At 45.2% G+C, this 21,680-nt stretch overlaps 1 protein-coding gene and 1 long non-coding RNA gene across 2 annotated transcripts; one reads left to right on the top strand and one right to left on the bottom strand.

The window, feature by feature from the left end:
* The first annotated feature begins 295 nt into the window (after nt 1-295).
* On the top strand, nt 296-16,350 carry LOC135556359 (polyisoprenoid diphosphate/phosphate phosphohydrolase PLPP6-like). The gene is made up of 3 exons (XM_064989501.1): nt 296-583; nt 5,097-8,915; nt 12,104-16,350. Exons 2-3 carry the CDS (start codon nt 8,423-8,425, stop codon nt 12,472-12,474), a joined length of 864 nt encoding a protein of 287 aa, XP_064845573.1. The 5' UTR covers nt 296-583; nt 5,097-8,422; the 3' UTR covers nt 12,475-16,350.
* On the bottom strand, nt 3,199-5,524 carry LOC135556360 (uncharacterized). The gene is made up of 3 exons (XR_010457977.1): nt 4,915-5,524; nt 4,757-4,819; nt 3,199-4,640 (listed from the first exon to the last, which is right to left on the bottom strand). It is a non-coding gene; the product is annotated as an uncharacterized LOC135556360 (long non-coding RNA).
* Nucleotides 16,351-21,680: the final 5,330 nt, after the last annotated feature.

The raw sequence follows: 21,680 nt of genomic DNA, 5'->3' as shown, positions 1-21,680 counted from the left end.
AGGAAACGTAAGAAGCCAAGCAGGAACTAGCGATATCCTATTGGCTCTTTCTATCATATATCTACAGTTTCCGTTAGGGAACGCCTACTCTGTGATGTGCGCGTTTGCACTCCTTCTAAACAACGGGATTTAAAAAAAACTTTGCCAAAGGGTAAAGTCTACAAAACTTATCCCACTATGTTTATAACATATTGTAGTTTTAGGAATATAAAACAGTATCAAGATCAAATGTTTAATAGATTAGAAAATATGTAGAATATCGGCCAAAATCTCTTTCCGGCCACTGGGGTTCCATATTTGGTAACGATTTGCAACGGCAAGCGGTTGTTTCACATTTGTACATCCGGTGAAATTTCTGTCTCATCTGTGGCACAAGGCCGCATTCAAAACAAATCTCCCCTAAATCCCATTTTCCCATTACATGGTGGAGATTTGCGCTTGAGCCTTTTATTTTTATTTTTGTTCCAGCTTCAAAAGGGGAATTTATTTGGCTACACACCACCATGAATGAATGGACAACAGGGGAGGGGTCAACGTTTCATACCTAAAATCATCCCCACCTATCGAGGCACAGGTGACAAGTGTAAAGTTTACTATTTATTTTCCCTAATTCATTTTTATATAGTTACATTTTTATTAAGATTAGGCTAATAGCCCTAATATAAAATGTATTGCAAACGTAGCCTATTATTGGCTCTGACGACATAGGTATAGAAAAAAACAACATCTGGCTGTAAGTTTTGTTCATAATAAGGCCCACACACATTTACAATGCAATAAAACTTCACATTTACGGTCTCAAATAGCCGCCTGTCCCTTTTAATAGCCGGCAACAGCACACATTCTAGCAAATACAACTGTTTCAATTTAACACTGGGTCTAAATTAATTGTTTACGAGGTTACCATCAATGACCATGAATTGTTTATGACGTTTAATGTTTTCTTCCTTACATTAAATAATTCAGTAATGACTGGAAAAAATTATGTCCATCATCCATTTTTTAGCGCCAGTAAGAAACCGCTAGCTAGCAATTGGCTGCTAACAGCTGAGAACTGCGAGCTAACTGGCAAGCACAAAAACAGTCAACAACTTCGGGAATACCTCTAATGGCAAAAGTAAGAACTGACAAAAATACACAGTCAAAGAGGAGAATAAGTATTATTGCTGGAAGGGAACGCTGGACTTAACTAATTAAAGGGGAACTGCACCCTCTGATTTGGCTTCATTTTTGGGCTCGCTCCCATAGAGATAGATATAGGACTCATCGTTGTATCTGTGCCATTATGGCATATGTGGCAGCATGGGCAGCGCCATTAAGGCAATCTCCATTTTGAAGTCGTCAATTTTATTATTCACGATTGGTTTATCCCTCCTGATGATCTGTTTTTTTTAAAATTATTATTTCATCTTTATTTAACAAGGTAGGCCAGTTGAGAACAAGTTCTTAATTACAACTGCGACCTGGATAAGATAAAGCAAAGCAGTGCGACACAAACAACAACACAGAGTTACACATGGAATAAACGAGCGTACAGTCAATAACACAATAGAAAATAAATAAAAATAAGTCCATATACAGTGTGTGCTAATGGTGTTAGGAGGTAAGGCAATAAATAGACCATAGTAGTGAAGTAATTACAATTTAGCAAATTAACACTGGAGTGATAGATGTGCAGATGATGGTGTGCAAGTAGAAATACTGGTGTGCAAAAGAGCAGAAAAGTACATTTAAAAAATATGGGGATGAGGTAGGTAGATTGGATGGGCTATTTACAGATGGGCTATGTACAGCTGCAGCTATTGGTTAGCTGATGTTTAAAGTTAGTGAGAGAAATATGTCTCCAACTTCAGCTATTTTTGCAATGCCTTCCAGTCATTGGCAGCAGCGAACTGGAAGGAAATGTGGCCAAAGGAGGTGTTGGACATGACTTCAGCAGGGTCACCAGGAGGGATCAGCCAATGAAGTTGAACGACCCACCCTGTTAACATTAAAATGGTGGAATCCCTCAATAGCGCTACCCATGCTAAATGGACTTTTGGCCACTAGAGGCCTCTGTCATTCTCTATGCTTGCTCCTCAAGAAATGCTGGCTGCAATGACAGAAGCCAAACCTGAGTTGGCTTGGGAGTGTGGTTTAATGTGGGTGTTCCTTAGGTGTCCTTACCACCACCAAGATACACCCATCTATGGTGACTATCCTACCGATCCTCGACTTCGGCGATGTCATCTACAAAATTGCTTCCAACACTCTACCCAGCAAACTGGATGAAGTTTATCACAGTGCCATCCGTTTTGTCACTAAAGCACCTTATACCACCCACCACTGCGACTTGTATGCTCTAGTCGGCTGGTCCTCGCTACATATTCGTCGCCAGACCCACTGGCTCCAGGTCATCTACAAGTCCATGCTAGGTAAAGCTCAGCCTTATCTCAGTTCACTGGTCACGATGGCAACACCCATCCGTAGCACGCGCTCCAGCAGGTGTATCTCACTGATCATCCCTAAAGCCAACACCTCATTTGGCCGCCTTTTGTTCCAGTACTCTGCTGCCTGTGACTGGAACGAATTGCAAAAATCCCTTAAGTTGGAGACTTTTATCTCCCTCACCAACTTCAAACATGTGCTATCTGAGAAGCTAACCGATCGCTGCAGCTGTACATAGTCTATTGGTAAATAGCCCACCCATTTTCACCTACCTCATCCCCATACTGTTTTTATTTATTTACTTTTTTGCTCTTTTGCACACCAGTATCTCAACCTGTACACGACCATCTAATCATTTATCACTCCAGTGTTAATCTGCAAAATTGTAATTATTCGCCTACCTCCTCATGCCTTTTGCACACAATGTATATAGACTCCCCTTTTTTTCTACTGTGTTATTGACTTGTTAATTGTTTACTCCATGTGTAACTCTGTGTTGTCTGTTCACACTGCTATGCTTTATCTTGGCCAGGTCGCAGTTGCAAATGAGAACTTGTTCTCAACTAGCCTACCTGGTTAAATAAAGGTGAAATAAATAAAAAATCTATCAGAAACTTGCCCCTCCCACAATCAATCAATCACAACAAACAAACCTCCTGCAGGTTGAGTTAAATAACTACAGGCAGATGTAACGTGAGATGTCAGATGAAGCTTTGAATAGGTCAGTAGCCTACAGAGTAAAATAAGAATGCATTTGCTAAATTTATGTAGATCAAATTTAAAAAAATGTTTTATTTGTCACGTGCTTCGGAAACAACAGGTGTAGACTAACAGTGAAATGTCCTTCAACAATGCAGAGAAAAATTACAGAAAAATAATACACAAGGAACACAATGAGTTAGAAGTAAAAATATATTCTAAACTAAGTGTTTTGATAACTTTCAAATGTAGGAACAAGTCCATGTACAATAAACAACCCTTTACATTATACCATAGAAGCAGTGTTCTGCAAATATAACAATGTGGTGAGGGTAGGTAATAACATCTCCACCCCGCTGATCCTCAACACTGAGGCCCCAAAAGGGTGCGTTCTCAGCCCTCTCCTGTACTCCCTGTTCACCCATGACTGCATGGCCATGCACGCCTCCAACTCAATCATCAAGTTTGCAGACGACACTACAGTGGTAGGCTTGATTACCAACAACGACGAAATGGCCTACAGGGAGGAGGTGAGGGCCCTCGGATTGTGGTGTCAGGAAAATAACCTCACACTCAATGTCAACAAAACAAAGGAGATGATCTTGGACTTCAGGAAACAGCAGAGGGAGCAGCCCCCTATAAACATCGATGGGATAGTAGTGGAGAAGGTGGGCAGTTAAGTTCTTCGGCGTACACATCACGAACAAACTGAAATGGTCCACCCACACAGACAGCGTGGTGAAGAAGGCGCAGCAGCGCCTCTTCAACCCCAGGAGGCTGAAGAAATTCGGCTTGTCACCAGAAACACTCACAAACTTTTACAGCTGCACAATCGAGAGCATCCTGTTGGGCTGTATCACCACCTGGTATGGCAACTGCTCTGCCAACAACCGCAAGACTCTCCAGAGGGTAGTGAGGTCTGCATAACGCATCACCGGGGACAAACTACCTGCCCTCCAGGACACCTACACCACCCAATGTCACTGGAAGGTGATCAAGGACAAGATCATCAAGGACAACAACCACAGGCACCGTCTGTTCACCCCGCTCTCATAAATGTATCACCAGCCACTTTAAACAATGCAACTTTATATAATGTTTACATACCCTACATTACTCATCTCATATGTATATACTGTACTCTACCATCTACTGAATCTTGCCTTTGCAGTTCGGCCATCACTCATTTATATATTTTTATGTACATATTCATTCCTTTACACTTGTGCATAAGGTAGTTCTGGTGAAATTGTTAGGTTAGATTATGTGTTAGATATTACTGCATGGTCGGAACTAAAAGCACAAGCATTTCGCTACACTCACATTAACATCTGCTAACCATGTGTATGTGACAAATAAAATTTGATTTGATGTGCACCTTTCATCTTTCATTGTTATTCCTAGCCGGTACAAATACTGTGCCTATTGGCATTTTGTCTAGTGGTAATAGGGCTACCTTCCCCATGTTCCCTGATCCTGGTGCAGAATACACAAGGTTTGCCCCATGCATGTTTCTGTGAAGACATACACACATAGTCACTGTTCGACTACCTATGGCAGTTAGGATTGGTAATATATGACACACAAACAGGCACAATGCTGAAGTTTAAACAGGTCAGATAAAACCTACTCAATTATGGTCTCCCCATCAAACGACTGAGGCTGCCATCTGGCAAAAGCACCTCCTGTCCATCTGTAGAAATAGGCAAAGTTCAGCAGTGACACATGGAATGAAAAGGGTGTTGCTATTACTGGACATTTGTGTTGTGCTGTACTATTAGTAATCACCTCATTGTGAATGTGTTGAGTGCCAGGCCTCTCTGCATCTCATGTATCTGTGAACACATACACACCATCATTGTTCTATTACCAATGGCAGTTAGGGATAAGTGATATCTGACACTAACATATACTATGTTGAAGTTTGAACAAGTCAGACTTAACTAATTCTGTTCTCTCCATGGACAAAGGTTGGTGAACAGGCAAGAAAGAGGTGAGGATGAAGGCTCTTTGCCAGAGCCCCATTAATGAGCATGGATCAGCTCCTGGCCGCTCATCAAAGATACTGGTCTGTCACACATAAAGACACACACCACTCACACACAGATCACTGATTACATTATCAATGATGGTTATGATTAGCCTGGTGTAACCAACCTTATCACTGAGTTCGCCTTTCTTTTTCACAAAAAGATATCATAAGATGTGAAGTGAAATAGAATGGTGAACACAGTGATCAGGTTGGTTCCACCAGAATAGGTTATGCCCTGGACATTATGTGCATCTAAGAAGTAGAAAATAATGTCAGTTTACACAAATTTGATAACCCAATTGTGAAACAATTTATCAAAATAATGAAGTGTTTTACCTTCTGTATTTGTACAAATGATGAGCCTGTGAAAGCTGTTGCCACTGACAGGTGAACGTTGCTGTCCGGATACTTGCCAACATGTACACTACATGACCTAAAGTGTGTGGACACCTGCTCGTCGAACATCTAATTCCAAAATCATGGGCATTATAATGGAGTTGGTTCCGCCTTTGCTGCAATAACAGCCTCCACTCTTCTGGGAAGGCTTTCCACCAGATGTTGGACCATTTCTGACTTGCGACTTTAGACTTGCTTCCATTCAGCCACAAGAGCGTTAGTGAGGTTGGGCACTGATGGGCGATTAGGCCTGGCTTGCAGTCGGTGTTCCAATTCATCCCAAGGTGTTTGATGGAGTTGAGGTCAGAGCTCTGTGCAAGCCAGTCAAGATCTTGCACACTGATCTCGACAAACCAATTCTGTATGGACCTCACTTTGTGCACGGGGGCATTGTTATGCTGAAACAGGAACGGGTCTTCCCCAAACTGTTGCCACAAAGTTGGAAGCACATAATTGTCTAGAATGTCATTGTATGCTGTAGCGCTAAGATTTCCCTTCACTGGAACTAAGGAGATAGCCCGAACCATGAAAAACAGCCCCAGACCATTATTCCTCCTCCACCAAACTTTACAGTTGCCACTATGCAGCCAGGCAGGTAGCGTTCTCCTGGCATCCGCCAACCCCAGATTCTCCCGTCGGACTGCCAGATGGTGAAGCGTGATTCATCACTCCAGAGAACGCATTTCCACTGCTCCAAAGTCCAACGGCAGAGAGCTTTACACTACTCCAGCCGACCTTTGGCATTGCGTATGGTGATTTTAGGCTTTTGTGTGGCTGTTTGGCCATGCAAACCCATTTCATGAAGCTCCCGACAAACAGTTTTTGTGCTGACATTGCTTCCAGAGCCAGTTTGGAACTCGGTGAGTGTAGCAACCGATGGAAGACGATTTTTACACGCTACACGCTTTAGCACTCAGCGGTACCTTTCTGTGAGTTTGTGTGGCCTACCACTTTGCGGCTGAGCTGTTGTTGCTCCTAGACGTTTCCACTTCACAACAACAGCACTTACAGTTGACTGGGGCAGCTCTTGCAGGGCAGGTTTTCATCAAGGAAAACTGTACTTTGCTCCATTCATATTTCCCTCGATCCTGAATAGTCTCCCAGTCCATGCCGCTGAAAAACATCCCCACAGCATGATGCTACCACCACCATGCTTCACCGTAGGGATGGTGCCAGGTTTCCTCCGACATGATGCTTAGCATTCAGGCCAAAGATTTCAATCTTGGTTTCATCTGAGCAGAGAATCCTTTAGGTGCCTTTTGGCAAACTCCAAGTGGGCTGTCATGTGCCTTTTACTGAGAAGTAGCTTCCATCTCGCCATTCTACCATAAGTCCTTCTGGAAGGTTCTCCTATCTCCACAGAGGAACCCTGGAGGTCTGTCTGGGTGACCATTGGGTTCTTGGTCACCTACTTGACCAAGGCCCTTCTCCCCCGATTGCTCAGTTTGTCCGGGCGGCCAGTTCTAGGTAGAGTCTTGGTGGTTCCAAACTTCTTCAATTTAAGAATGATGGAGGCCGCTGTGTTTTTGGGGCCCTATAATGCTCCAGAAATGTTTAGGTACCCTTCCCCAGATCTGTGCCTTGACACAATCCTGTCTCTGAGCTCTACGGACAATTCCTTTGACCTGTTAGGTTCTAATTTTGAGTAAATAACCCACGGACACTAGTGAAGCTTAACCAAGTTGAATTTTTCCCAATGGGCCGATTAAGAAAAAAAACATTTTACACAAAAAAAAAAACATTTCACACAAGCTCTGATATTTAACCCTTTCTCCTAGGCTGAGTCTCTTCCTCCACAACTGAACAGCCAATGCATCTGGGTTGCTAGACAGAACCTTAGTGATATCTGTTCTTCCTCACTTCATCTGACCTGACCTCTACCCCAGTGATTGCTCATCCTCAACTCAAGGCTGTCATGGTTATTGATACCAGACTGTGTCTCTTCTCCTCCCAGGGGATCCCTGATGGCTAACAATAACATATTCTGACATAATGTAAACATTATACATTACCCTCTCTCCCTCAGTGACATTGTTAGTTTGTAAGATCTCCACCTGTCTCCCCTTATCAAATGCCTTCCATGTGTAATCTCTTCCCTGCACTCAACACATTCCAAGCTTAGTTGCACACACTATATACCTTCCTCCTATAACCATTAGCTTTTGGTGTAGACCCTCTAAACCTTAGCACTCCCTCAGTGACATGAATAACTATATTTTCATATTTACAGAACTCAATTGACCTCATGGCTTTTTTTATTTGCTCTGACATGCACTGTCAACTGTGGGACCTTGTATAGACAGGTGTGAGCCTTTCCCGAATCATGTCCAATCAATTGAATTTACCACAGGTGGACTCCAATCAAGTTGTAGAAACATCTCAAGGATGATCAATGGAAATAGGATGCACCTGAGCTCAATTTCGAGTATCGTAGAAAAGGGTCTGAATACTTATGTAAATAAGATATTTCAAAAAAACTGTTGTCACTTTCACAACCGGCTGTGATCGGGAGTCCGCAGAACTGGCCCAGCAACGTCCCGGTTAGAGGAGGGTTTGACTGTGGTAGGCCGTCATTGTAAATAATAATTTGTTATCATCCCGCACAGTAGGTGGCAGGATGTATATTAAATTGTGCGATCGACAATATACCATAGAAAAAGAAGAAGAAGAAAAAATACGAAGAAGAAGAAGAAGATGAAGAAGATGAAGAAAACAAAGATGGCAATTCAGGAAATTGTTAGCGGACGTTAGAGAAATTGTCACCTGTAACTCGATGAGTTGAGCGGCACAAAACCTTTATTTTCACAATTGATAAACGTCCCCTTCGATTTATTAACACCTGATTTTAATAACCAGAAACGAAACAAAATGCCTTCACCTAAAACCAAAAACAGTGCAAATCGCAGCGCAGGTGGAAGCGCAGGTCTCAGTGGCAGCACCAACGGCAACGGACGCTACGAGTTCATGTCGCTGAACCGAACCCCTCCACCCACTCTCCTCCAACGGCAGGGTTCCGACCCAACCGCTGCAGCCAGACTGCGGGCATCTGAGAGCCCTACCCGGCGAAGGGGCTCCGGGTCCTCCACCTCCTCCAACACAGGCATGCCCGAAGAGGATTGTATGCGGCTCAACCCTTCATTTATCGGGATAGCCCTCAGCTCCCTCCTCGCCATAGACCTGTGGCTTTCCAAGCGGCTGGGGGTGTGTGCCTGTGAAGATTCCTCCTGGGGCAGCATTAGACCATTGATGAAACTGATAGAGATTTCTGGACATGGAATACCATGGCTGGTCGGGACAGCCTACGGCCTTTACAAGGCTGACAGTGCAGCAGGACAGGAGGTTATGCTAAACCTCTTCATGGGTAAATATGATATCATATTAATTGTATTATTCATAATGGCCTCATTCTAACAGGAAGCCTCCCATACATAGCCGGAAAGCTCCTATTATGTTGCCTCCATAGAATGCCTCCTCCTGTTCTTATTGTCATTCATCTCCATCCCCAGCCATTTTTACTGCTCACACACACACACACACACACACACACACACACACTGACTCACACACTCACCCTGCCAGGAGGACGTGATACTCAACCTCTAAATAATGAATGTCTATGTTGGTGTTTTTATTAGATCTGTGGGTAGTCTACAGAAATATTCTGAAATGGTTTCCTCTCTTGTCTTTCTGTAATAATGTTAGAACAGGTAGATGCATCCACCCTGTTGTTTTTCACCCATCTTGTGCTTTCAGATGAATATCAGTACAGAGAAGTCTGATGAGATTAGGGAAGGATTTGGCCCGCACCTCCTTTATCCTAATTAGCATGCATCCGTCCCCTCATCAACCCCAGTCCAGCCACACAGCTGGCACACCCACTATACACCAATTTCATCCTTCCCTCCACAATATTTTATGTCTTCTCTCTTTCTGTTTTTCCTTTCCTTCCTACGGTGCCAGCTCCTTCTCACCTGTTACTGTCATCCCACTGTTCATCCTGGGCTCCACTGGTTTCTCTCCTCCACTGTTTCTCTCCTCTTGAGGCAATATTTAGGAAATTATTGGGATTAGGCTGAGTATTACAATAGATTTTTATTTTACCTTTATTTAACTAGGCAAGTCCGTTAAGAACAAATTCTTATTTTCAATGACGGCCTAGGAACAGTGGGTTAACTGCCTGTTCGGGGGCAAAACGACCTTGTCAGCTCGGGGGTTTGAACTTGCAACCTTCCGGTTACTAGTCCGACGCTCTAACCACTAGGCTACCCTGCCGCCCCGATTGTTGTGCAGACACTGGTTGCCAAGCCAGACAGACACCTAGAACTCAGATGTCTGACTCAGGGACTTCAGTAAACACACACACACTCTTCTGATCCCACACACTGAGTAAACGTGTACACACACTAACAATGCTAATGCTAGAAATACACGTACACACACATACAGGGGAGTGTAGGCAGAGAATTGTCATCTTGAGTTTTCCAGCTCTATAAACAGTCAGGCACTCTTGAAGAGACAGACAATCTCCACTGTTGCTGTGTAGTAGTAGTGGTGGTGGTGGGGAGGGAGAAAGACAGACAGAAAAATAAACAGACAGCCAGAGAGACAGCCAGAGGTCCTCTGCAGTGTGCATGGGTTGTTCCACATCAAAAAGCACAAGAAAGAGGATTATGACAATCACCATCTGATTGTTCTGAAACGGATAAGATTAGCATTCCTGAAACATTATTTTGTTGAAATATAATTAGATCTCTAATTCGCTAATTAATTGCAATTTGGACCCCAAAAAATTCCAACAATGAGTAAGACATGAGGAAATAGTCAAAAGTCGCCAACGAGTATACAGTATCAGTTTTCTGTGTTTGACAAGTAGTATGGAGCTGCGGCTTGGAATATTGTTTCTGTAATGCATTTTCAGTGAATTTGGGGATATTTCCCCCCCCTGTTCAGAAAAATGTGTCATTCAAGTTGTCAGGTTTATGTTCCTTCCTGCATTCTAATATTACCAGGTTCAGACCACTAGATAGTACCGTTCCTGCTTTTAAGGGATAAAAGAAAATAATCCCACATCTTCAATGTTAAAGGGATAGTTGACTCGAATTACATATTGGTTTCCTTGACATTGGCACTGTTTTAAAATGCAAACGTTTTTAGCATTTTTGGCACAAATCCAATGAAAATGCTGAAATAGGTACCATGGACTAGCATTTAAAACAGTGGCTATGAAAACAAAACCATGGGTTGCTGATGTCCCTTTTGGGATTTGGGTGAACTATCCCTTTAACTTTGTGGGGATGCTTTAAATATCAGGATGTAGGATGGGACATAAACCTAGCAACTAATTTCTCTGAACAGGGGGAAAAATATAAAACTCAGTGAGAATGTGTCATGTAGGATGAAGAAACAATACTCAGAACACAGAGAAGTGATATTGTATACTTGTTGTTGGCATTGGTATGAGGAGTCCATGGGTGTCTTTTGACCAACTCTTTGGAATCCTCATGTCTTACTCATTGTTTTTGTCCAAATTGGATGTTATGTGCTATATTTATTGAATATTATATGAGTCCTATCATTTAAAATGTCCAATTTGGGTCCAATCCATTAGCTTAATTTCAAATGATCAAATTATATTTCAACAAAATAATGTTTCAGGAATGCTAATCTTATCTGTTTCCAACTACAGAAACCATTTCAGAACAATCTGAGATGCTGGGTGTTATGGTGTGCTGAAATGACATGGAATGACCCTGCAGTATACGGGGTCTGATCAGTACAGTAGCAGCGTGTGCCGACTGAGTGGTAGTCAGTGGTAGTCTGTTGCTATGTGATGCAGCCTGAGGAGCTGCAGGAGCCAAAGACAGCTGCTCCTTTACAGCCCAGAGGAGGACACCTCTAAGATGAAGACCGCAGCTCTCTCCCCTCGCTCTGGCAAAAGGCCAAAGCTGTCACTGAGCGTGTGTGTGTGACAGAATGTGTGTGTGAGACTGCATGTGTGTCTGTGTGTGAGACAGCGTGATGTGTGGGACGAGGTGAGGATCAAACCGGTGTAGAGGTTAATGGTGTCTCACAATGATGTCTGCTAGAATTAAGATGACTTTATTATCAGCCACAGCTTGTTCATGATCCCTTTACGGTTTGTAGGATGGAGAGAGATAACACTCAATCAATCCACTTGTCCCAGGGGAAAAATACTTGTCCTAGTTGTTTTTTATATTGGTGGAAAGATGATGGGATATAATTAGTGTGTGCAAAGTGTTTTGCTGCTAATGCTGGATGTCTGTGTATTCATTAGTGTGTGTGTGCATACATTTGTTTGTTTTCCAACTGTGTGCTGTGTAGTCCTACTGTTTGCTGACTGTCTATCTATCTTTCATCTCCCTCCCCACTCTGCATCCTCTCTCTCCTCACTTCCCTTTTTCACCACCCCTTACCCCCCAACTCTCTCCTCACCTCCCTTTTTCACCACCCCTTACCTCCCAACTCTCTCCTCACCTCCCTTTTTCACCACCCCTTACCCCCCAACTCTCTCCTCCTCCCTCCCCTCAGCTCTCATTATAGACCTGATCCTGGTTGGCATCGTGAAAGCTGTCGTCCGTCGGCGCCGCCCGTCCCACAACCGCATGGACATGTTCGCCACCTTCTCCGTGGACCGCTTCTCCTTCCCCTCGGGGCACGCCACCCGCGCAGCCATGTGTGCCCGCTTCCTGCTGGCCCACCTGGTCCTGGCCGCACCCCTCAGGGTGCTGGTGTTCTTGTGGTCTGGTCTGGTGGGGCTGAGCCGGGTGCTGCTGGGCAGACACAACGTGACCGACGTGCTGTTTGGCTTCCTAATGGGCTACTGGCAGTACAACCTGGTGGAAATGCTCTGGGTGTCATCACTGGGCCTTCAGGGGCTGCTGGGACTCATCCAGGGGTGAGGATGAGGAGGAGGAGTGGAGATTGAGGAGGGTTAAAGAGGGTGTGGTTGGTGGGAGACCCTGTCTCAATATGTTTGAAACATTGACTGATCCTGCCCCATACTGACACTGTGGTAACTCATCATTTCAAGACTAACCACGGCAACAACAATGGCTGCCACCCACTAATCATCCATCCACATGGAACTGCAATCAGAAGCACCTACAGTAGGAGCAGGATGCTCCTCTACACTGCATCACAGCACTGCTGCAAAGACCTGGAACACTTTCCACTCTACTGTAATTCGCTGTTGAAAACAAAAGTGTGTGTGGAATATTAATGTGGTGTAATAAGCCGGGGGGGTAGTGTTACCCCCAATACAGTCTTCTGTTCTTCTTCCAGCTTTGGAGGTTTGGAGCTCTGCAGTGATATGAGAGAGAGAGAGATGTGTTCTTTTAGAGGGGAAAATGACAGCAATAGATTAAAACTTAAATTGATTATGGTGTCTGCGGGTCGCTCTGAAAAGAGCATATTTTATGTGGGTTTGTATTGACTTATTTTAAAATGTTAAGGTATGTAAGGCTGAAATTTGAATGGTATGTCTTTTTTATTTCCCACTGAAATATACACTGAACAAAAATATAAACTCAACAATTTCAGCGAATTATTATTATTATTATTATTTTTATTTTTTTATTTTTTATATATATATATTTTTTTTTAACTGAGTTACAGTTCATATAAGGAAGTTAGTCAATTGAAATAAAGTCATTAGGCCCTAATCTATGTATTTCACATGACTAGGCAAGGGCGCAGCCATTGGTGGGCCTGGGAGGGCATATGCCAGGGTTCCTTAACTGGAGGCAGGCGGAGACATTTTATCCATGGGTGGTTTTATCTGTAATTGTGTTCCGGCCCGCCGACCATTCGCTTCAGGAAAAAAAACGACCCCCGGCTAAATCTAGTTGATGAACCCTGGCATAGGCTCACACACAAGGGAGCCAGGCCTAGCCAATCAGAATATGTTTTTCCCTACGAAAGTGCTTTATTATGGACAGAAATACTCCTCAGTTTCATCAGCTGTCCAGTGGCTGTTCTCCGACGATTCCACAGTTGAAGAAGCTGAATGTGGAGGTCCTGGGCAGGCCACATAGTCTGCGGTTGTGAAGCCGGTTGGACGTACTGCCAAATTCTCTCAAATGATGTTGGAGGTGGCTTATGGTAGAGAAATTAACATTTAATTATATGGCAACAGCTCTGGTGGACATTCCTGCAATCATCATGTCAATTGCATGCTCCATCTTGAGACATCTGTGGCAATGTGTTGTGTGACACAACTGTACATTTTAGTGGCCATTTATTGTCCCCAGCACAAGGTGCACCTGTTTAATGATCATTCTGTTTAATCAGCTTCTTGATATGCCACACCTGACAGGTTGATGGATTATCTTGGCAAAGGAGAAATCCCCACTAATTGGGATGTAAACAAATTTGTGCACAAAATTTGAGAGAAATAAGCTTTTTGTGTGTGTATGGAACATTTCTGGGATGTTTTATTTCAGCTTGTGAAACATGGGACCAACACTTTACATGTTGCATTTATATTTTTGTTCAGTATACATACCCTGAATAGGTTATTGCGGGTCTTGAGAACTAATTCCAGTTTTCTACAGATTGCTGCATGCTCAATAATAATTACCTGGTGAGGATGGTTTAACCAGAGACAGGAGGCATGGTTTTCACTCCAGATTCGGTTCCCCAACAACTTAACAGCAACGCTGACATCAAACCTGTAGTTGATTATTTCATGGCCTTTTAATGTGTTAAACCTCTGGCTAGGCTGACCAGACCACGTCATCTCTCCGTATCCATGGCTCTGAGATGTCATCCTGGAGGTACATAGTGATCCTCTTCATATCAGCATGGAGAGTTGAAGCTTTATGGTGACTGTCTGATTAGTTGTGCAACAGCCAGGGTTGCAACGGGTTGAACAGGGTGAACAGGTTGGAGGGAAGACAGGAGAGCGGGCAGGTTTATAGTTCTTGCCCAGAGATTGAAGTAGAATAGACTTTTTTACCTTTCAGGAAGAGAGAACACAGTGAATGTCAAAGACGGTTTGCTGTTTTCTTCTGTACTGTTTTGTTTACAGGTGTAACTGACACACACAGACATTTTACTGAGTGAGGCCAGCTGTAGTAATGGTGTAATCATGCTGTGTGCCCTGAACAAAAGTTGGGTGTGGGGTGGATCTTGTGGCGAAGTACTTTGCACCATGTCCTTAACTGCCCTACTGCTAAACTGCTCTCTGCTCTGACTTCTGGTGCACCTGCACCATGGCCTCCACTCTCTATGAAAGTACATTCTCTGGTGCAATGTGCATGTGTGCAATGTGCATGTGAGCCAGTTCTCAGCTGTCCTGGGTGTTTACAAAGTGTTTCTGTGTGTTTACACAGACAGCAGCAATTTTATGCCATAGCAGGTATTGACGTTTGGCTGTTGTTGATGGCACATTGTAAATATCCCGCACAGACACTAATCAACAGTCTATTGTTGACTCGGATTAATAATAAATAGTCCTTCTCTCCTCTCTCTCGTTCTCTCTCTCTCTCGTTCTCTCGCTCTCTCTCTCCTGTCCTCCTCTCATCTCCTCTCAGATGAGTGGATTATGCTGTCGCTGAGAGAAACCGGGAAGAGGTGTGTGTTGAGACCAACCACTCAAACACCTCCGCTCTGATTAAATATGGAGGAGCAGCTTATTAGCCATGTCTCTCTCTTTCATCCTCACTCTATTTAATATTTTTCTCGCTGTCTCTCTTTTCTCATTCTCTCTTCACTGTCTTTTCCTCTCTTTCTGTGCTCACAGAAGAGTCAGACTCAATTACCTCTTCTCCGTTCTTCAGTTGCGATTCACTGTTGATCTTTCATTTTGGTGAACCACTACCTCCTCCCTCTACTCCCCCGGACTCACCGCCCCTCTCTTCCCTGGAACTCTACCTCCCCTCGCTCATCTAGTCTTCTGTAGCATCCAGGCTCAAGTATGACTCCACACCAAACATGCATTTGTTGAAGTCTTTAGCTGAGGAGGATTTGGTCATATGTTGCCATGCAGTGAGTGTAGCTACACATGATCAGCTGATCAGTCTTCACGTACTGTTCTGAGGGATAGTCTACATCAGTAGCAGCTCTATTTCTCTGACTGTTGTAAATAATCCATTGAGTAACTCTCTCTGATCTATTTCATACATACTGTATTTCTTCTGCAATAATCCAGTAGTAGAGACTAGAGCTAACCAGTCAGTGGTTCTTGAATTGGTACAATTTGACCAATGGCATGGCTTCCCCAGAAACTGCTTCCTGTACCCAGCCAAAAGCAATCATGGTTCTCATCGCAATAAGGAAGAACGCATTGTTGTTCTTCTGTGTTTTGTTATCTATCTACTCACCAGGGAATGTCTGAAAATGTTATGCCCAATCAAAGCAATATGGCTGACATTCCACCCTATCAGAGGGAAAGTTTAGACTTTTCAGATCTACAGTATAGGCTAAATGTGTGTCCCAAATGCCACCATATTCCCTACATAAAATGCCACCATATTCCCTACATAATGCTCTACTTTTGATCAGAGCCCTATGGGCCCAGGGGTTGGAGCAAGGAGTCCGTTTGGAACTGTGCCCACTAGTCTGGGCATCTCCGCCTCTGTACATTCAAAGACAAAGTCTGCAGACTCAAACGCTACTTCACAAGATCTCACCAGCTTGATACACTGAATTATAACTTTAATCTGTTGTGTTATTGTGTAATCTTTCATCTGTAATGTCAAATTAATGAAGTGGAATGTCAATGTATGTACATTTTGTGTTCATCTAACGCTTTATATTATAATGGGTTGACTGTATATGGTAGCAAATGTGACTGTTTATTCTATGGGTTGTGGAGGTATACTCCAGAATGATTGCATTGCAAACATTTTTTATAAATACAGTATATATGTGTAACAGACGCCTCACAAGTCCTCAACTGGCACCTTCGTTTAAAAGTACCCGCAAAACACCAGTCTCAACGTCAATAGTGAAGAGGTGACTCTGGGATGCTGGCCTTCTAGGCAGAGTTGCAAAGAAAAAGCCATATCTCAGGCTGGCCAATAAACAGAAAATATTCAGATGGGCAAAAGAACACAGACATGGAACAGCGATATGGCTTTTTCTTTGCAACTCTGCCTAGAAGAACAGCATCCCGGAGTAGCCTCTTGACTGTTTTTTTTTTTTTTTTACCTTTATTTAACCAGGCAAGTCAGTTAAGAACACATTCTTATTTTCAATGACGGCCTGGGAACAGTGGGTTAACTGCCTGTTCCGGGGCAGAACAACAGATTTGTACCTTGTCAGCTTGGGGATTTGAACTTGCAACCTTCCGGTTACTAGTCCAACGCTCTAACCACTAGGCTACCCTGAAGTTGAGACTGGTGTTTTGCAGGTACTATTAAACGAAGCTGCCAGTTGAGGACTTGTGAGGCGTCTGTTTCTCAAACTAGACACTAATGTACCTGTCCTCTTGCTCAGTTGTGCACCGGGGCCTCCCACTCTTTCTATTCTGGTTAGAGCCAGTGTGCGCTGTTCTGTGAAGGGATTAGTACACAGTGTTGTATGAGCTCTTCAGTTTCTTGGCAATTTCTCTCATGGAATAGCCTTAATTTCTCTGAACAAGAATAGACTGACAAGTTTCAGAAGAAAGTTATTTGATTCTGGCCATTTTGAGCCTGTAAACGAACCCACAAATGCTGATGCTCCAGATACCCAACTAGTCTAAAGAAGGCCAGTTTTATTGCTTCTTTAATCAGGACAACAATTTTCAGCTGTGCTAACATAATTGCAAAATGGTTTTCTAATGATCAATTAGCCTTTTAAAATGATAAACTTGGATTAGCTAACACAATGTGCCATTGGAACACAGGAGTGATGTGTAGATATGTAGATATTCCATTAAAAATCAGGCGCTTCCAGCTACAATAGTCATTTACAACATTAACAATGTCTACACTGTTTCTGATCAATTTGATGTTATTTTAATGCACGAAAAATTTGCTTTTCTTTCAAAAACAAGGACATTTTATAAGTAACCCCAAACTTTTGAACGGTAGTGTATATTTCTGTATATTTAAGATATAATCATACTAAGCAGATATAATTTTCTATTGATATTGAAAAGGTTCTTATACTATGCTATGTTTGTCCATGCCTGTCCTAGGTGAAGGAAAGACATGGGTGGGCATCTGCTGAAGCTCAGCCTCACATCCATGGTGGGAGAAGGAGCCTCATACTACTGCTTCCTCAACCAACCAACCAACCAACCAACCAACCCATCTCCCGCACCTCCCTCCTCTCCAAACTCACCCTTCAGAACTCCTGAACACCACCTCTCCTCACCCTACTACCTCTACCTCATCTCCTCTCGCCCTACTACCTCCACCTCCCTCCTCTCACCATCACCCAACTACCTCCACCTCTCACCATCACCCAACTACCTCCACCTCTCACCATCACCCAACTACTTCCACCTCTCACCATCACCCTACTACCTCCACCTCCCTCCTCTCACCATCACCCAACTACCTCCACCTCCCTCCTCTCACCATCACCCAACTACCTCCACCTCTCACCATCACCCTACTACCTCCACCTCTCACCATCACCCTACTACCTCACTCCTCTCACCATCACCCTACGACCTCCACCTCACTCCTCTCACCATCACCCTACGACCTCCACCTCACTCCTCTCACCATCACCTTACTACCTCCACCTCCCTCCTCTCACCATCACATTTAACATTTAAGTCATTTAGCAGACGCTCTTATCCAGAGCGACTTACAAATTGGTGAATTCACCTTCTGACATCCAGTGGAACAGCCACTTTACAATAGTGCATCTAAATCATTTAAGGGGGGTGAGAAGGATTACTTTATCCTATCCTAGGTATTCCTTGAAGAGGTGGGGTTTCAGGTGTCTCCGGAAGGTGGTGATTGACTCCGCTGTCCTGGCGTCGTGAGGGAGTTTGTTCCACCATTGGGGGGCCAGAGCAGCGAACAGTTTTGACTGGGCTGAGCGGGAACTGTACTTCCTCAGTGGTAGGGAGGCGAGCAGGCCAGAGGTGGATGAACGCAGTGCCCTTGTTTGGGTGTAGGGCCTGATCAGAGCCTGGAGGTACTGCGGTGCCGTTCCCCTCACAGCTCCGTAGGCAAGCACCATTACTACCTCCACTTCCCCCCTCTCACCATCACCCTACTACTTATCAAATCAAATCAAATTTATTTATATAGCCCTTCGTACATCAGCTGATATCTCAAAGTGCTGTACAGAAACCCAGCTTAAAACCCCAAACAGCAAGCAATGCAGGTGTAGAAGCACTGTGGTTAGGAAAAACTCCCTAGAAAGGCCAAAACCTAGGAAGAAACCTAGAGAGGAACCAGGCTATGTGGGGTGGCCAGTCGGGTAGAGATTATAACAGAACATGGCCAAGATGTTCAAATGTTCATAAATGACCAGCATGGTCGAATAATAATAAGGCAGAACAGTTGAAACTGGAGCAGCAGCACGGCCAGGTGGACTGGGGACAGCAAGGAGTCATCATGTCAGGTAGTCCTGGGGCATGGTCCAAGGGCTCAGGTCCTCCGAGAGAGAGAAGGAGAGAATTAGAGAATGCACACTTAGATTCACACAGGACACCGAATTGGACAGAAGTACTCCAGATATAACAAACTGACCCCAGCCCCCCGACACATAAACTACTGCAGCATAAATACTGGAGGCTGAGACAGGAGGGGTCAGGAGACACTGTGGCCCCATCTGAGGACCATCACCCTAACTTCTCTCACCATCATCCTACTACCTCCACCTCTCACCATCATCCTACTACTTCCACTTCCCTCCTCTCACCATCCTCCTACTACCTCCACCTCCCTCCTCTCACCATCCTCCTACTACCCCATCCGAGGACACCTCTCACCATCACCCTATTACCTCCACCTCCCTCCTCTCACCATCACCTTACTACCTCCACCTCCCTCCTCTCACCATCACCCTACTACCTCCACCTCCCTCCTCTCACCATCACCTTACTACCTCCACCTCCCTCCTCTCCAAACTCACCCTTCAGAACTCCTGAACACCTCCTTTCCTCACCCTACTACCTCTACCTCATCTCCTCTCACTCTACTACCTCCACCTCCCTCTCCTCACCATCACTCTACTACCTCCACCTCCCTCTCCTCACCATCACCCTACTACCTCCACCTCCTCTCCTCATCACTCTGCTACCTCCACCTCTCACCATCACCCTACTACCTCCACCTCCCTTCTCTCACCATCATCCTACTACCTCCACCTCCCTCCTCTCACCATCCTCCTTCTACCTCCACCTCCCTCCTCTCACCATCCTCCTACTACCTCCACCTCCCTTCTCTCACCATCATCCTACTACCTCCACCTCCCTCCTCTCACCATCCTCCTTCTACCTCCACCTCCCTCCTCTCACCATCCTCCTACTACCTCCACCTCCCTTCTCTCATCATCATCCTACTACCTCCACCTCTCACCATCATCCTACTACTTCCTCCTCTCACCATCCTCCTACTACCTCCACCATCACCCTACTACCTCCACCTCCCTCCTCTCCAAACTCACCCTTCAGTACTCCTGAACACATCTCCTCTCACCCTACTACCTCCACCTCCCTCTCCTCACCATCACCCTACTACCTCCACCTCCTCTCCTCATCACCCTGCTACCTCCACCTCTCACCATCACCCTACTACCTCCACCTCCCTTCTCTCACCATCCTCCTACTACCTCCACCTCCCTCCTCTCACCATCCTCCCACTACCTCCACCTCCCTTCTCTCACCATCCTCCCACTACCTCCACCTCCCTTCTCTCACCATCATCCTACTACCTCCACCTCCCTTCTCTCACCATCCTCCTACTACCTCCACCATCACCCTACTACCTCCACCTCTCACCACCATCCTACTACCTCCACCTCCCTCCTCTCACCACCATCCTACTACCTCCACCTCTCACCACCATACTACTACCTCCACCTCTCACCATCATCTTACTACCTCCACCTCTCACCATCATCCTACTACCTCCACCTCTCACCATCATCCTACTACCTCCACCTCCTCTCACCATCACCCTACTACCTCCACCTCCTCTCACCATCACCCTACTACCCCCACCTCCTCTCACCATCACCCTACTACCTCTACCTCCTTTCACCATCACCCTACTACCTCCACCTCCTCTCACCATCACCCTACTACCCCCACCTCCTCTCACCATCACCCTACTACCTCCACCTCCTCTCACCTTCACCCTACTACCCCCACCTCCTCTCACCATCACCCTACTACCCCCACCTCCTCTCACCATCACCCTACTACCTCCACCTCCTCTCACCATCACCCTACTACCTCCACCTCCTCTCACCATCACCCTACTACCCCCACCTCCTCTCACCATCACCCTACTACCTCCACCTCCTCTCACCATCACCCTACTACCTCCACCTCCTCTCACCTTCACCCTACTACCTCCACCTCCTCTCACCTTCACCCTACTACCCCCACCTCCTCTCACCTTCACCCTACTACCCCCACCTCCTCTCACCATCACCCTACTACCCCCACCTCCTCTCACCATCACCCTACTACCTCCACCTCCCTCCTCTCACCAACATCCTGCTAACTCCACTTCTTCTCCTCTCACCCCTAATAGGGTGAGAGGAGAAGAAGTGGAGGTATCAGGGTATTGGAGGGAGGTGGAGATAGTAGGGTGATGGTGAGAGGAGGGAGGTGGAGGTAGTAGGGTGATGGTGAGAGGAGAGAGGTGGAGGTAGTAGGGTGATGGAGGGAGGGGGAGGTAGTAGGGTGAGAGGAGGGAGGTGGAGGTAGTAGGGTGAGAGGAGGGAGGTGGAGGTAGTAGGGTGAGAGGAGAAGAAGTGGAGGTAGTAGGGTGAGAGGAGAAGTGGAGGTATCAGGGTGTTGGAGGGAGGTGGAGGTAGTAGGGTGATGGTGAGAGGAGGTGGAGGTAGCAGGGTGATGGTGAGAGGAGGTGGGGGTAGTAGGGTGAGGGTGAGAGGAGGTGGAGGTAGTAGGGTGATGGTGAGAGGAGGTGGAGGTAGTAGGGTGAGAGAGGAAGTAGAGGTAGCAGGGTGTTGGTGAGAGGAG

This window comes from Oncorhynchus masou, chromosome 15 (genome assembly GCF_036934945.1).
Source record: "Oncorhynchus masou masou isolate Uvic2021 chromosome 15, UVic_Omas_1.1, whole genome shotgun sequence".
Classification (NCBI taxonomy): Eukaryota; Metazoa; Chordata; class Actinopteri; order Salmoniformes; family Salmonidae; genus Oncorhynchus; species Oncorhynchus masou.
This window is presented reverse-complemented; position numbering and strand designations above follow the sequence as displayed.

What these genes read in the sequence shown, in the direction of transcription:
- LOC135556359 (XM_064989501.1), top strand. Translation starts at nt 8,423, where the DNA reads ATGCCTTCACCTAAAACCAAAAACAGTGCAAATCGCAGCGCAGGTGGA. An exon ending in TATGCTAAACCTCTTCATGG is followed by an intron (nt 8,916 to 12,103) that starts GTAAATATGATA and finishes CCCTCCCCTCAG; the next exon opens with CTCTCATTATAGACCTGATC.